This window comes from Podarcis muralis, chromosome 1 (genome assembly GCF_964188315.1).
Source record: "Podarcis muralis chromosome 1, rPodMur119.hap1.1, whole genome shotgun sequence".
Taxonomy (NCBI): domain Eukaryota; kingdom Metazoa; phylum Chordata; class Lepidosauria; order Squamata; family Lacertidae; genus Podarcis; species Podarcis muralis.
Window position 1 is genome coordinate 14970846 of NC_135655.1, and position 13312 is coordinate 14984157.

A 13312-nucleotide genomic window follows, 5' to 3' on the forward strand; every position below is an offset into this window, starting at 1 on the left:
TGTAATTGATATTGGGACAAGAGGCGTTAGATGCCAGCCTTCCAATATTTGGTCTGTTCCTGTTCTGTGTGAGACATAGCGGGGAATCTCTCCTCCAAAAGAGATCGAAGTCTTTTCATATAATTTAGGCACAGGTAATCAATTCTAGCCTGTATTGTCGTCGCGTCAGCTTCCTCATGAAGAAGGGCAGCTGGGGTCCTGTTGGGAGCAAGAGCACTATGTTGCCCAACAGTAGGACCTGCCCTGTCTTCAAATTCTAGCTTCCAGACTTTCCCCCCTCTCCTGTCTTACTTCTAGCATTAACCACGTATCTGTTCTGCTTTCCACTTTCTCTAGGGGGCAAATTCTAACCCTTGGCTTTCAAAACATGCTCCTAAAAGCTGGAGGATGGGAAGAGATCAACGACACCTTTACTAAATATTGTAAGTGCATCTTTATTTTGTACAACTTGGTATACAATGACAACTTGGGGTGCTTTAACTAAAACCCCCCGACAACCACTGGATAGCAAAACAATCACTATGGACCAGAAGACTCACAAGCAGACACTGAAGCAACATCTGTACAGTGGTATATTTACACTCTTTTTATAGATACATTAACAATATTATTATTATTATTAATATTACTATTATTAACATTTGTATCCTGCTTGTTCCAAGCGGCTCAAGGCAGCGTACATGAAAATACTTCATTGATTTTATCACAATAAGCTTGTGAGGCTGGCTGTTTATCTTATATACAAACTGCTCCACAGACTGATGCCATCAAAGTGGTTTCCAGAAAGGTTAAAAAAAGAGAAATACAAAAAGAAAAAAGAGAGAGTCTGAGACAGAGTGTCTTGCCTGAAAACCATCGTTTGTGGCCGAAGCAGAAACTTGAACCCAGGTCCAAGTGTAGCACCTAATCCCTAAGCCACACCAACAGCAATCCTGATATCACACAGACTGTCATTAAGATCCTAGTACGTTATCAATACATACTATCGAGCAAAACATCGCAATTTTACATGTGGTTTTCACAGCCATCTGCCTAGAGCCCAAAAGGGCTTTTCACAGAAGAAGCAACTTCTGGGAGTTTCTACTTCATTTTGTTTTTAATAAAAAAATCAAGACAACATTCCAAGTGCTATTTACATTTTGAGGACTTTTCCATTTTCCTCCATCCATTTTACAAAGGATTCTTTCTATTTAAGGAAGAAATGTGTGCAAACAGCTACTGCGCTTTTCTGTCAAGTGCTTTAACAAGGAACAGGAAACGAAGGCTTCCCTTTGGCATCACACCAGCACCACCCAGGTGAGGTAGCCTGACAGAGATTCCATCCCATTTTCGAGATGGGGAAAACCGAGGCAGCAGAGGAAATGCTGGAGACTTCACAGGCCCTTGAATCTGGTGGGACCTCTAAGCCAACTTCCATTTTATCCTGGCATTCTGGTAGCGGCGTAAAGATCAAGCCGCTTTCCCCAAAACTAGGACCTGGGGTTGGTTTTTGAACTATGTGGCTGAGTCTGGAAGGAGGCTGGAGCTGAATTCAGGTCTCCCATGAATGGCAGCTGTTTGAGTCAACCAAGAGGCAACAGGCAAGCTCATCACACCCTGATTGTCGAAAACAAGTGTTTGTGGGGCAAGGTAGCTGTTACGCCGATGTCCAGCACACTCAGGATGCTTCTGGTTTCATTGCGGGACAAGTTTCCTTTGATGTACAAGATGGCGGAGAGGTGCTCCTTGCTGTCAAAGAGGAAACACGGAGCGTCAGAATTTGAAAGGATACAGCAACACAGAGGGAGTAGAAATATTCAATGAAAGAGAGCAGATATGGGACTCCCAACTCTCTGAACTCGACTACTGTCCCTGATTTATCTAAGAACCGAAGAAGAGCCTGCAGGAATCAGGCCAATGGCCGATCTAGTTCAGCATCCTGTTCTCACAGGGGCTGACCAAGATACCTGTGGTAAGTTTGCAAGTAGGCCGCCGAAACCATATAATACCGGTCCTGAAAGACCTATATTGGCTCCCAGTACGCTTCTGAGCACAATTCAAAGTGTTGGTGCTGACCTTTAAAGCCCTAAATGGCCTTGGTCCAGTATACCTGAAGGAACGTCTCCACCCCCATCATTCGGCCTGGACACTGAGGTCCAGCGCCGAGGGCCTTCTGGTGGTTCCCTCGCTGCGAGATGCCAAGTTACAGGGAACCAGGCAGAGGGCCTTTTTGGTAGTGGCATCCCCTCTTCAGATGTCAAGGCAAAACAACTATCTGACTTTGAGTAGATATCTGAAGGCAGCCCTGTTTGATGTTTCATCATGTTTTTAATATTCTGTTGGGAGCCGCCCAGAGTGGCTGGGGAAACCAGAACTCTGCAACTTTTCCTCATAGGGAAGTTAATCTACCCCCCTGATCAATTTGGTTGCCCTGCAGATGAGAATATCAAAAGATACACGTATTGAATAGTGTTTCTACATGTCTTTCCTAGCAGGAAAGGCAGCAAGTGACGGGATGTGACTAAAAGAGGAAGGACCTTGTTGTTCAACAGGTATTTCCTGTCTGGGGAGTTTACAGCCAACATTGCAGTTCTCTTGACAGTAACTCTGCCTCCTGTGCTCCTGTACTCATGAGAACTAGCAGCAATCAGTATGACAGGCACCCTTTTAATGCATGGGATGGGAGGGACTGGCACTCTAATTTAGAGTATCAATTCGCCACCAGAATGCCAGGTGTGGAAGTGTTGTTTCATTGAAGTGGGAATAGATTCCCAACCTGCAGCTAAAGCACTGTGATACCACTTTAAATAGACATGGCTTCCACAGAGCTGCAATTCCCAGAGTTCCCTGGGAAGAGGGATTGATTGTTAAACTGGGAATTGTACCTCTGTGAAGGTAATAGGGGTCACCTGGCAACTCTCAGCACCTACAGCTCCCAGAATTCTTTGGGGGAAGCCATGACTGCTGCTAGATGTTGGAAAACTGGCATTGGGCTGGACACAGATACTAGAGTATGGTCAACAGCATTGACTGAGAAATTAACAAGCCAGGCCAGAGTGGCAAAGGGAAGACACAACCCCTTTTCCTTTTATAACATGTGGCAAATGTTTATTGAATACGTAAATTGTTCAGACGGTGGCAGAAATCCACCCAACACTCATGGGGAAATGTGGTGTGATCTCTTAGACCAATCAAACGAAATTTTATTACACAGCATGACAAAAGTCTGTAATTTTATCAGGGCAAGTTATTTGTTGTTTACTGTTGTAACAATTGCTTTCTCAAAATGTATCATCTGTAGCATGAAAAATAAACAAAAACATTACAAAAAAGGTATGATTGTGCTTTAAAGGTGCTATAGTGAGCTTATGGCCTAATTTAGGCCTCGCCAGGCTACGTCTGGAAGAAGCGAGAGAAGCGAGAAGTGTTTGTTGAGGGAGCAAATCTCATGCTTTCACTGCTCTAGACCTCCAGATGTTTTGGGACTACAACTCCCATCATCCCTAGCTAACAGGACCAGTGGTCAGGGATGATGGGAATTGTAGTCTCAAAAACATATGGAGGACCGAGTTTGCCTATCCCTCCTCTAGACCATGTGAAGATGGCAGGCATGTGATTATATCAGCACTTATGGCTGCCTGCTGCAAAAACATCCTAGATGGATTATACTACTCGAGTTTACCAAATCTGTGGTGTCTTATTTCATAGGGGTGGTGCTGAGGCAGTGGCTCAAAGTCAGCAACCAGCTATCTTACCTAAGTGTGGCATTGCTGCCACACTGGCTCAAAGTTTCCAAGTAACCCAGGAGTTGCCAACCTTTTGAGGCCCCTGGGTACATTTGGGCACCACACAAAATGGCTGCCATGGGGCGCAAACCCAACCCAACATGCACACTGGACCTCACAAAGCACAATAAAATACCCATTTCACAGAAGGCAAACTGGTGAGGCTCAGGAATGAGGAACCTGTCCAAGAAACTGAATGAACAATTCTATGTAAGCCCCAATTACATCTGAGGAGACCTACATAAGGTGGTTCTGTGTTGGCAACCTGAGAGGTGAGGTCATAAATTCTTTTCCTCTTACCTGATATCTGGATATTTACTGGCAAGCATTCCAACTTCAACCATGACGGTATCTGTACCTTGGAGTTTGATGATTTCAGCCAGGCTTGGGAGAGCATAACCCAGCCATTTGGCAGTGGACCCCTACCAAGTTAAAAAGACCAAACTTAGTCAGTCAACATGCAGATCCCCAGATAAAAATTAGGCCATCAATATACTCAAAATATAGAATCACAAGGCTGAGACCCTCAAGGCAGAGTCCCCACCATATTCAAACAAATCTGCTCAGGAGATTCTTGGCAGACAAGCCATATTGGGAACATGTCCCATGAAGGCAAACAGGTTGAAAACTACATTGCTATTTATTTATTTTGCTAAAGAACATTTCAAAACACACACTTCAACTTTTGCCAGATGTCGAATATCTGGCACCCTCAAAATGTCCCCACCTCTTCAGCTCATGTTTCTTGCACCTCAATACCCTGCCCTATAAAAGTACACAGAAATTCTAGACTGTGGCACTCTACATTTCACACCGAAGACATGTGGATATGAAGACAGACATCTGGCTCCATTATAACCATGATACTTGTTACCAGATTATACATCTTAAATAATATTTTAACAGCTTAATATACAGATGTGGTATATATCTTGCCAAAGATATGTTTTGCTAAAATTTGTTCACTGGAAGCCAAGAGTTGTGAGTCCCGAGACATTGCTGGGCTCAAGGATGAAGCAGAAGGCTGAGATGGAGGAGGAGGAATCGGAGAATGACCTGAGGGGGTGGAGGCCAGGGCACAGAGGCTGGAAGAGACGGGATGTGGCAGCCCTGGCTGAGGAAGCAGGCAACCCATTTTCCTTCTTCAGCCCTGGAGACTGGAGCACAGCAACTGTGATGGCCTGTGATTCGGACTCGGAGGCTGAACCTGAGGAATCCCAGCCTGCACAGGAGTTCTCGCCTCCAGAACCAGTTGAGCTGGGGCTGGGGCCTGCGCCTGAAGGGTCCTCACCTGTGCTGGATCCTCAGGTGCAGACACCAGCTGAGTCTGCTCTGGCCCCTAAGGTGATGGAGGACCCATTGCTCCACTCTCAGCCCCGTCAAGGGAAGAGGAGGTTGTCTCTGGGTCCGGTAACCCTCCAGCCTCTCCTGAGCTGCAGAGGCTCAGGACAGAGAGGCGGAGGGAACTAAGTTCCCGCAGGAGGAGTGCTCGCCTCCAGGCCAGGAGAGGCGAGTCACCTGTGGACCGGGGCTGCCCTATGCTTCAGGGCAGATAAAAGCCAGCCAGCCCCAGTCCCAGGTTGCGGGAGCCTGTTCCTGCCTGCACCCTGTCCTGCTCTTCTGCCAGAGTTCCTAACCCCACCCGACTCCCCGCCTTGGACCCAGCTACAGCTTTGACAGACAGCCTCCATACGGCACCATTGACCTCGGACTGGACTTGGACCTCACTTCTCGGTTAGCCCCTGGGACCAGCACAGCAACAGAGGGAGAGCACCAGCCCACCATTAGAGGTAGAGGAACCAGGGTCAGAAGTGGGGGCACAGCCTGGTTGCCCAGGACCTGGTGGTGCATCCGTCACTGGGAACAGATGCACCCACCTCAGTTCAGGCTGCACTCTCAACAGTCTCGCAAGGCCCAGGAGCCTCATGAGGAAGCTCACCTTCAAAGCTTGGTGGTTGGGCATGTCAACTTGTTGGGACAACTGTGTGGCTTTCATGCAGTTCTGACCTCTTCCTTGCCCTGATCTTCGACTCCTTAAACTTGGACTGCGGGTTCTAGTCCGGCTAGCCTCCCCTTCCCTGCCATTTTTGATTGTCAACTCTCTTGCTGCAGCCTGTGCATGTGTCGGGATGATCTACACCACACATTTAAAGCAAATGGCTTCCCCAAAGAATCCTGGGAACTGTAGTTTGTTAAGAGTACAGAGAACGACAGTTCCCAGGATTCTTTTGGAGAAGGCATGTGCTTTAAATATGTTTGGATGTGCTTTAAATGTATGATTTGGACCTGCCCTTATTTGGAAACGAGGGTGTCAAACAAGGCTTATTCCCAACCATACGTGCTGAGCATTATTCACAAAAAATGCTTCATAGCACCTAGCGATGGGTGACTATCAATTTTGATTTTTTCTAATCTTCAGTTCTCCACATTTGCCCATCAGTTTGTGATTTCTTTTTATATATATATATATAAAAATCCTCACAAAAATTCACCGACACTCTGGTGTGAATTTCTCCTAATATATAGATTTGTAAGCCACTTTGCCCAACACAGGAATTTTTGCAAATAGTCTTCTCCAAGGCAATGCAATTCTGTACATTATTTTAACAAAGATGTGCATTCTTATGCACACACTACATGGGTACATGCATTTCTGTACACATTGCTTGGCCGGAGAACTGCATGGCAACATCTGGAGAAGGGTAAGATTCGAAGGATGGCTGTTCTTCATTTTGTGCATTGTTTCAGAAAGTGAAAATTAGGCGGGTTCATCTTTAAATGCAAACTGAATCACATTTCTCCCTCATCCTTTAAAGCCCTATACGGCCTAGGACCCTCGTACCTATGGGACCGCCTCTCCTGGTATGTCCCACAGAGGAACCTACGGTCTTCAAACAAAAACATCCTGAAGGTCCCAGGCCGCAGAGAGGTTAGGCTGGCCTCAACTAGAGCCAGGGCTTTTTCGGCCGTGGCCCCGATCCGGTGGAACACTCTGTCACAAGAGACCAGGGCCCTGCGGGACTTGACATCTTTCCGCAGGGCCTGCAAGACAGAGCTGTTCCACCAGGCCTTTGGCCAAGGCACAGCCTGACTCCCTCCTTTGGCAATCTCCATAGAACTTTAGCCTAATGGTTGCCATCAATTTGAGTTGAATTAATTTTAATGAAATGATTTTAGAATGTTGTATTATTTTATTGTTGTTAGCCGCCCTGAGCCTGGCTTCGGCTGGGGAGGGCAGGATATAAATAAAATTTATTATTATTATCCCTAACAGCATGCAGCAGTAGCTTGTTAAATGTCAGGGGCTGCATGTTGAGACCGAAAAGCCCATGTTGAAAAACAAGACTTACATTATCTAAGCAAAACGTGCACAGAATAGAGGCATGCTGCTGGACAAGCTCAGACAGGTTCTTTTGCAGTTCTGGGGTCCTCAAGCTAACCTTCTTCTTCATAAGCCTTGAAATGTACTCTTGGACCAGAAAGAAGTGGATTTTCTCAATGACAGCCTACAGCAAAAGAAGCAAGTAGTTAGTCCTTTGCGATCAGACGAAGGAGAGAGAAGACACACACACAAATCAATATAGCTTGAATTCTAAAAATACCAAGAGAAAGACTTTCCAAACTTGCCTAACTGGTTATTCTGAAAACAAACTGGTTTTTATAATTATCTAGAGCAGGAATGGGTAGAAGGCAGATTGGGGTTTACTGGAAGATCTCCTGAGTGATCTATACTGGATTGCAAAGAATTTTTGTTCCCATTTGTTTAATGATAGCAGCAACAATACAAGATGTTCTCTCTAAATTATATAGCTGAAATGCAGAAAACTTTTTTTTTTTTTGGGGGGGGGGTGTTATTGAACTGTAACCATGTTAGCTTATGGGCTCTCTTAATAGGCCATAATTTGTTCCAAAAAGACTTCAGAAAAAATAAACATTGAGTGAGTTATGACCGTGAACGATGTACAAAGCATAAGAACTATCAGATGGGAACCATAAAGTTCCTGCTACACATTGCCTGTTGGCTCTCATAATTAACTTCATTAGCTCGGTAGATTATTTTAAGAAGACAAAAGTAGGAAATTTGAATGCATGACCCTTCCCTTGTGAGTTTACATTGGCTTTTTGGAACGAAAAGCAAGCTTTCAAAGGAAAAGGGCTCTTGTGGTTTGGTCAAGCCCTTGAGCTTCTGAAACTGGAAAAAGGTCAAGGAAAACAAGCAGTAGAGAATGATAAGTGAGCGCAGCTGGTTTGGTAGGCCAAGGAATTGAAACTGAGGAAGTCTCTCCTTTGAGCCAAACTTAAGACGCTCGGCAGACGGACTAGAACTGTGAATGCTGGATCCCTGCAGAACATCAACAAAGGGTGGTTTAAACCCTTTCCCCAGCCTTTCACTTCTCCCCTGAATGTCAATATATTTTCACCTAGTGCCTCCATCCTTTTCTTTTGGGTTTCTGGGAGCAATACCTCCAGTCTAGGAAGTCTTTTTAAATTTCTCCGACACTATAAGGTGCATACACTCATACATAAGGGAAATGTGTGCGTACAGCATCAAAAACAAAGCCTTTCTCAGTTTTAAACTCTCTTATAAACTACAGTGGTACCTTTGTTTACGAACTTAATCCATTCCAGAAGTCCACTCTTAAACCAAAACGTTCTCAAACCAAGGCGTGCTTTCTCATAGCAGCGGGGGACTCAATTTACAAATGGAACACACTCAACAGGAAGCGGAACATGTTCTGCTTCCAAGGCAAAGTTCACAAACCAAAACACCTACTTCTGGGTTTGCAGCGTTCTTAATCCAAGTTGTTCATAAACTAAGCTGTTCTTAAACCAAGGTACCACTGTACTGCCCATTTTCAGCCTTAGGCTACAAGAACTGATTAATCCTAGTCTTTGAAAAAACATAAAACTTCCTCCTTTTCATTAGCTTACCTGGCGAAGAGGGTCTTTGAGAGCTCTCAGCGTAGAAACATGATGTAAGGCAGTTGCTATGATTTCATCAATAATATCAGTGCAGGAAGCCCATTTTCTCTGGGTAAACTTTCTAAAAATAGGCTGGGGGAAAATTCAACACAGCAAAAGTTCAGGTTTTGGAACAGAATTTCCTACATTTGCAATTTCCTATATTTGCACTTTGCTACTTTTGCACATTAGGAAAAAGGAACTGAAAAGTCTTTCAAAATAAGGTATGCTACATTACTAAGATTGGTGACCAGTGAGGGCAACCAGTAACCTCAGACAATTCTAACTAATCCTTCTCCTTCCAGGCTGGGTCCATCACAACAAGGGTGGCTAGATGCAAAGAGGGGACAGGACTCCTGCACTGTTAACAGTTGTGCAGAAAAGGGAATTTTAGCAGGTGCTATTAAAGGCCCAGGAACCCCTTCCTCTTTTTCACCTGGCGGTGCTGGCTCCAGATTTGGGGTGGAGGCCTTGGGCAAAAAGGCCCTCACTCTCCATCTTATTCCCCATCAGTCTGTTGTTGCCAGCTCCTCCTCCTCTGCCTCACCTTGCGACAACTTGCTTCCCAGACAGAGACAATGAGCAAGCAGGCAGTGGAAGCTCCTTCTCACTTCCATCCAGTACGGTTGTTTCCTTGCTCATCCCATTTCCTCACCAGATCAAGAGGCAGCAGAGCAAGCCGGCTGCAGTGGCGAAGAGGAACGGCAAGAACAGGCTGACCTTCTCCAGGCTTGTGGGCGGTGCCGGCTCCATCATTAGGCAGAGCGAAGCAGCCGCCTTAGGCGGCAGATGCTGGGGGACGGCAGCAATAGCAGCCTCCCGGCTATTCCTCCTAAGCCCTGGGGCTGCTCCTCTCTGTTGGAGGACAGAGACTAAGCTGCCTGTCAGTAGAGTGGAGGATGTTATTCTGAAGTGCTATCAGGGCTGAAGTAAGATTTAGCCACTGGTACAGTGGGAATAAGGAGAGGGTGCCACCGTGCCTGTTATGTACTGAGTTGAATAGGATCCAAAATGCAGCAGTCTGATTGGTCCTAGAACAATAGGATTCAGAATGCAGCAGTCTGATTGGTCCTAGAACAATAGGATTCAGAATGCAGCAGTCTGATTGGTCCACAGGAGCCACCCAATCCAGCTCCAGGTGGAAGTGAATCCGCAACCTGATTGGCCTACAGGAGAATCCCAGAATTAGCCAATCACGTGGGGCCCATTGTATAATAAGGTATATAAAGCAGACGTTTTGGGGGAACTTCCATTCCTCGCTACTATAAGCTAAATAAAGAGCATGAAATCCACTCTCGACTCCGAGTATATTTCAGTGCCCTTTGCCTCAGACAATAAAAAAATATTGGGCAACGGTTGATGCCCCGGCCCTGATGCCTGAATGGCAGAAGGGAGGAGAGAAGCAAGAACCAAGTTCTTATTGCCCTTTTTGGACGCCTTATTTGTTATAATTTGTTTTGTAATTTATTATACTGCCCTCCGTAGAAGTTTCCAGAGTGGTGAGTTATTTCTTTTAATCCTCTTTCTATGCACACCCTTTAACTGGCTGAGTGGTGGTGTGCTACGAGCGGCCGTTCTGCCACCTTCAATACACTGTAGTAGAATCACAGAACTGTAGAGTCGGAAGGGACCATGAGGGTCATCTAGTCCAGCCCCTTGCCTTGTAGGAATTTTTTGCCCAACGTGGGGCTCAAACTCACAACCTTGAGGTTAAGAGTCTCATGCTCTGCTGATTGAGCTATCCACAGGGCAAACCCAGAGGTGTATCACACAGCTGTAGGGTTACCTGCAGTTCCTGAACCACGCATTGAACGAGAACATTACAGCCAGCGGTCTCAATGTCAGTAAGGGCATTAACAATTTTCACTCGGATATAGTCCTGTCCCGATGTTTTTTCAGTGTGGGACCTGAAGGGAAGAAAGAAAGAAGCTGTGGTTTGTCCTGCCATTGTTTCATGACCTCACCTGCTGCCTTTAACTCTGCTCTTGCAGCGGCAGTTGATGAACTCATAGAATGATAGAATTGTAGAGTCGGAAGGGACACCGAGGGTCATCTAGTCCAACCCTCTGCAATGTAGGAATATTTTGCCCAACACGGGGCTCAAACCCACGACCCTGAGATGAAGAGTCCCCTGCTCTACCAACTGAGCCATCCTGGTAAAGGTAAAGGTAAAGGGACCCCTGACCACTAGGTCCAGTCACAGACGACTCTGGGGTTGCGGCACTCATCTCGCTTTACTGGCTGAGGGAGCCAGCGTACAGCTTCCGGGTCATGTGGCCAGCATGACTAAGCCGCTTCTGGTGAACCAGAGCAGTGCACGGAAACGCCGTTTACCTTCCCGCCGGAGCGGTACCTATTTATCTACTTGCACTTTGACGTGCTTTCAAACTGCTAGGTTGGCAGGAGCAGGGACTGAGCAACGGGAGCTCACCCCATCATGGGGATTCGAATCGCCGACCTTCTGATTGGCAAGTCCTAGGCTCTGTGGTTTAACCCACAGCGCCATCTGCATCCCTTGAGCCATCCTGGTAGAATGCAGATAAACCCAGTACCATCAAATTCCTAAGCAATGGTGCAACTCCCCCCCCCCCAGCATTAACAAATTATGTTTGCTTGCCTGTAAAGTGCCACAGGGCCCCTTATTTTTTGTTATAGCCGAGCAAGGGACACCTGCGCTGTGGGAGGACCTTGTCATGTAAGTCTAGCAAACTAAATTAATGGATTTATGACAGAGGTGGAGCTTCCGTCTTAGCCAATATACAACATGTAATAATAATAATAATAATAATAATAATAATAATAATAATAATAATTTATTTATATCCCACCCATCTGGCTTGGTCTCCCCAGCCACTCTGGGCGGCTTCCAACAAAATATTAAAATACAGTAGTCCATCAAACATTAAAAGCTTCCCTAAACAGGGCTGCCTTCAGATGTCTTCTAAAAGTCTGGTAGTTGTTTTTCTCTTTGACATCTGGTGGGAGGACGTTCCACAGGGCGGGTGCCACTACTGAGAAGGCCCTCCGCCTGGTTCCTTGTAACTTATGTAACAACATAAAATCACTCTGCATGTGCTCAGGGGCACCCTTAAAACGCCTGGTGTAGAAAACCATATTAGGGAAAGTGTTCCTTCCTATTTATGAAAGGAGGGTTGCGCCTTTTTTTCAGAGGGTACTTGGGAGCTGCATGTTTGACTTGCATTCAAAATAGTAATAAAAATATATATATATATAATTGGGTCCGCACTGAAACACTGCAGCCTGCAGGGGTGTAATCTGGCACTGTACCATTGGTGAAGTTCATCCGTTTGACCATATCCATTACATAAACAAAGCTTCCGTCTTCTGGAACTGGGTTGCACAACTGAAGTATGAATCATTTTATAGACGCTAGTCACTGATATGTCTGCAGAGGCACCCAGTACCGGCCACGGGGAAACATGGGATTCTGGCCTACATTAAGACTGGCTGACCCTCCGTGACAGCCTTTGCCAAGCTGGTGCCCACCAGATGTTTTGGACTTCAACTCCCATCAGTCCCAATTCTCACAGCTCCCATGTACTTGACCCTCCCACTATGCATATTGCAAAACAATAGCGTTGCCATTCATTACTTGGATCCAAACTACAAGAAAGAAGATTCCACCTAAACATTAGGAAGAACTTCCTGACAGTAAGAGCTGTTCGACAGTGGAATTTGCTGCCAAGGAGTGTGGTGGAGTCTCCGTCTTTGGAGGTCTTTAAGCAGAGGCTTGACAACCATATGTTAGGAGTGCTCTGATGGTGTTTCCTGCTTGGCAGGGGGTTGGACTCGATGGCCCTTGTGGTCTATTCCAACTCTATGATACTATGATTCTATGATTCTATTCTATTCTATGATTCTACTTACCGAAAACCCAAGCAACTGTTCATGTTTGTAACTACTGTCGCTTCAAAGTATTGGTTGTTCTTCTTCTCCCTCATGAAAACGTCCAGCGCCTTCTTGTAGCTAGAGAGGCAGCGAAGGAATGAGATAAGGGTTGGATAGTTGGCATCTGTATATAATTCGGCATTGATATAATGAGGCTATTATTGGGTTATGGTAATCAAAAACTAATAAAATTTATTATCGAGAAAGCTGGCATCTGGTGCTGGTTTTGACCTTTAAAGCCCTTCACAGCCTAGGACCCTCGTACTTACAGGACCACCTCTCCCGGTATGCCCCACGGAGAGCCTCAAGGTCCATAAATAGCAACACCCTAGTGGTCCTGGGCCCTAAGGAAGTTAAATTAGCCTAAACCAGAGCCAGGGCCTTTTCAACACTGGCTCCGGCCGTGTGGAACGCTCTGCCTCATGAGACCAGGGCCCTGCAGGATCTGATTTCTTTCCGCAGAGCCTGCAAGACAGAGTTGTTCCGCCTGGCCTTTGGCTTGGAGCCAATTCGATTCCCTCCCCCTCTTTCTTCTTTTCCTTTCTCCTCCTGTGATGAGGCTGCATTTTAATGTTTTAATGTTGTATTTTAATTTTGTTTTTAAGTTGTATTCATTCAACTTGTTTTTATTATTGCTTGTTAGCCGCCCTGAGCCTGGCCTTGGCTGGGGAGGGCAG

General features: G+C 45.8%; 1 protein-coding gene across 3 annotated transcripts in view; it reads right to left on the minus strand.

The window, feature by feature from the left end:
* Window positions 1–418: 418 nt before the first annotated feature.
* Window positions 419–13312, minus strand: part of TNFAIP2 (TNF alpha induced protein 2) — a 30635-nt gene continuing 17741 nt past the window's right edge. For all 3 annotated transcript variants that reach the window (XM_028703983.2, XM_077923858.1, XM_077923853.1), the window contains exons 7-12: window positions 12615–12713; window positions 10513–10633; window positions 8697–8819; window positions 7115–7270; window positions 4065–4186; window positions 419–1728 (exon numbers count right to left, since the gene is read on the minus strand). In XM_028703983.2, coding sequence (XP_028559816.2) covers window positions 1590–1728; window positions 4065–4186; window positions 7115–7270; window positions 8697–8819; window positions 10513–10633; window positions 12615–12713 — 760 coding nt within the window. In that variant the 3' untranslated portion in view covers window positions 419–1589. The remainder of the gene's footprint in view (window positions 1729–4064; window positions 4187–7114; window positions 7271–8696; window positions 8820–10512; window positions 10634–12614; window positions 12714–13312) is intronic.